General features: G+C 39.2%; 1 protein-coding gene across 1 annotated transcript; it reads right to left on the minus strand.

The window, feature by feature from the left end:
* Positions 1 to 238: 238 nt before the first annotated feature.
* LOC112468973 (S-phase kinase-associated protein 1) lies at positions 239 to 2,411 on the minus strand. The gene is made up of 3 exons (XM_025038410.1): positions 2,147 to 2,411; positions 1,191 to 1,469; positions 239 to 685 (listed from the first exon to the last, which is right to left on the minus strand). Exons 2-3 carry the CDS (start codon positions 1,467 to 1,469, stop codon positions 476 to 478), a joined length of 489 nt encoding a protein of 162 aa, XP_024894178.1. The 5' UTR covers positions 2,147 to 2,411; the 3' UTR covers positions 239 to 475.
* Between the last annotated feature and the right edge of the window lie 704 nt (positions 2,412 to 3,115).

Below are 3,115 nucleotides of genomic sequence, written 5' to 3' on the forward strand. Positions count from 1 at the left end.
ACAGAGATATAATTACTTTTAAATTTATTTAATATCATTAAACCATATGTGTACATAATATGTTCTTAAATATAAATTTATATTTATACTATATAAAATCATTAGCGTTGTCTAACGTCCTATGCTAGAAGCATGCGAATGAGGAGAGTCGAAGTTAGTTATTATTTGTGATACTATCGAAGATTTTCAGATTTTAAGGAGTAAAGTGTGTGTGTACTTCATAAATTAATTCACACAATTGTTACACTATCTTCATTTAATTGAAATAAATAACAGTGAATCTATGTGATACATATTCGTAAATGTTATTTGATTTTGACAAATTAATTAAAATTTTATTCTTCCTTGGGGAAAGAAAAAAAAATATTGGAGAAATTTATTGAAGTAATGAAGCTCCGATTAAGTTCAAAATCTAATAACGCAAATGGATCATTTAACATTTATGAGATTTTCGCGTAATAAATCGCGATTGCATCTATTTCTCCTCGCACCATTCATTCTCCTTGCGCACTTGTTCTTCTTCCATAGTTGTGAAGTCATTCTTGATGTTGAATGTCTTACGAATCTCGTCGGGCGTCTTGCCTTTGATCATATTGGCGACTGTTTTGCACGTGACGTCCAAGAGTCCTTTGATATCGAGATAATTAGCTGCCAGAATCAGTTCGAAGAGAGTTCCTTGATCCACCTATACAACAAACACATTCATATTACAAGTTTATACAGAGAATAGAAGAATAGAAGATAGATTCTGGATTCTTCTGTATAACTTCTATACGGAAGATAGATTCTAGATTCTTCTGTACAGCTTCTATGCGGAAGATAAATTCTAGATTCTAGATTATTCTGTATAGCTTCTATATAGAAGAATCTAGAATATATCTTCCGTACAGAAAAATCTAGCAATTTAAATGTTCATTACTCATTACAACATTAATATTTATATAGATACATATATACATTATTTTGTCATATTATATATGTATAAAATACAAAATAACATTATAATAACTAATCAAGTTGAGAGACCCTTAGATTATCGGATCTCAATAACAGTTGAATAGATCAAGGCTTAATCGATAGCCTGGGTTTAAATTATATAATAAAAGTGTTTTTATTTTTCATTTGTGTTCTAAGAGCAGAGATATTGCGATGTAGTGTTTAATGTTATTTCAGCCACGAGAAATATTCACCTTCAAGAAGTCAGCATCCCAAGAGCTGATATCGTCAGTGCGCTTCTCTTTGTTCTCATCGTCCTCCGGTGGTGGCGGATCATCCTTATGATACGTAGCCCACTGTATAACCTTTCTTAGGATTGCGGAATTAACATTTGGCAAAGGCACAACTTCCTCCTCGTCTTCGTCCATACCAAGATCCTCCAGCATAGTCTTGATGGTGACCGAGCACTTGGCAATCTCGACGTCGACCTCAAATACCTCGCCGTCGGAGCTTTGCAACTTTATGTTAGGCATCTGCACAAAGACAAATTTGGTTAGATGGGCTAAACAAGGTAATGCTTGGAACCAGATTGCCTTTAAGATATGTATGAAGGTTCTTTGCAGAAAGTGCCATATAAGCGAAATTCAAACCTTTCTGTTCGTAAGTTTTCGACAAAGTAATTAGCAACAACTTGAACAAAAATTTAATTTAACAAAAATTATTCTAAAATTATTTCGCAGGTCGACGATAGTTTAGAGCTCTACGTATAAAGAGAGAAAAGCAAGAACAAAAGGACCGTTCAGGTACCGGAAAGTACTAGAAGAATTGGCTTTTATAGTGCACGTTTACCTAGACCTATCTGACTCCATTTTGCGATGCTTGTAAAAAGTATGTCAAAACGCGTCATATAAGAACCATCGCGATCTGCGTCGCGTTTCTAGCGGCTTCTAATGATTGGAAAAGTATTTCCAACCACGCGAAATCTTTTTCTTGAGCACGAGACGAACGGATTATGCCCCACGTTGTCGCTAGATCGAAACCTAACCCCCTTTTGTACGATTCTAATTCGCCATTTTATTTGATTGTTATTCTCGTCGCTTCGTTATCCCGTTTTATTGAGTACGTCCTAAACGACCGATCGACGTCCTCTCGTTTCGCGCGGTGTTATTGTCCATTAACCGGGCGTAGTCGTATCGGAGAATTTCATTACCTTTTCGATCGTGGATAATGGGACGAGTCGATTCAGGGATAGCGTCTATAAGTTCGTCGCCCGCCGCCGTTCGCTCGCACAAATCCTGGTTATCTCCTTCGTCGCTATTTCCTCTATCTCTTCCTTGACGCCGTTCAATCACGTCGATCACGATAATCTTCGAACAACATGCACAGGTGCTGGGTGATGCGATGCTGCGACCCTGCTTGTTTGGGTTGTCGATGACGAAAGACGAAAGCGACGAAAGCGTGATGCGTGATGTAAAAAAGAAAACAAGTGTACCATTCCGGAGGCTGCGGCGACTGCGCAGTGATTGACCAATCAGAGATTGTTGCAGGTTAGGTTAGGTTGGTTAGAGATCCATATATTGGCTGCGTTCAGCCGAACCTCTGCTTAGCGAAGCGAAAGGTAGCAATTAAGTGTAATTGGTTGGATCCAAAGGTAAGAACCAATCACATTCAATTGCTACCTTTTGCTTCGCTAAGCAGAGGTTCGGCTGAACGCAGCCAATGGCTTCTGCGTGCAGGACGCGGAAACGCTTGCCGCGCGGCAAGGAGCAACGCGGTAGCCAATCAACGTGTTGGTTTTCCGTAAGAACCAAAAGTTTATTGGCTACCGCGTCGCTTCTTGCCGCGCGACAAGCGTTTTCGCTTGTTTCCGCCTCCTGTGACCCCAGTGGGCAGAAGCCATTAGGCCTGGTTTCGGGTTTACAATAGATGTTTTAAGCCCTAAGCCTTAAACCCTTGTGTACACGATACTAGAAATCGGTCCGAGTTTCGGTATAAGCCAATGAAACTGTTGCTTTTCTGTAAGAGCTGCAAGTTGATTGACTTAAACCGAAACTCGGACCGATTTCTAGTATCGTGTACACAAGGCTTTAGAAATTGTTAAATTTGAAGAGAATAATTGACTGTGACTGGTCAATTTCTTAGGGCTTAGGGCTTAAAACACCTATTGTAGACTGGGACT

This window comes from Temnothorax curvispinosus, unplaced genomic scaffold (assembly GCF_003070985.1).
Source record: "Temnothorax curvispinosus isolate PA1 unplaced genomic scaffold, ASM307098v1 QBEX01002322.1, whole genome shotgun sequence".
Classification (NCBI taxonomy): domain Eukaryota; kingdom Metazoa; phylum Arthropoda; class Insecta; order Hymenoptera; family Formicidae; genus Temnothorax; species Temnothorax curvispinosus.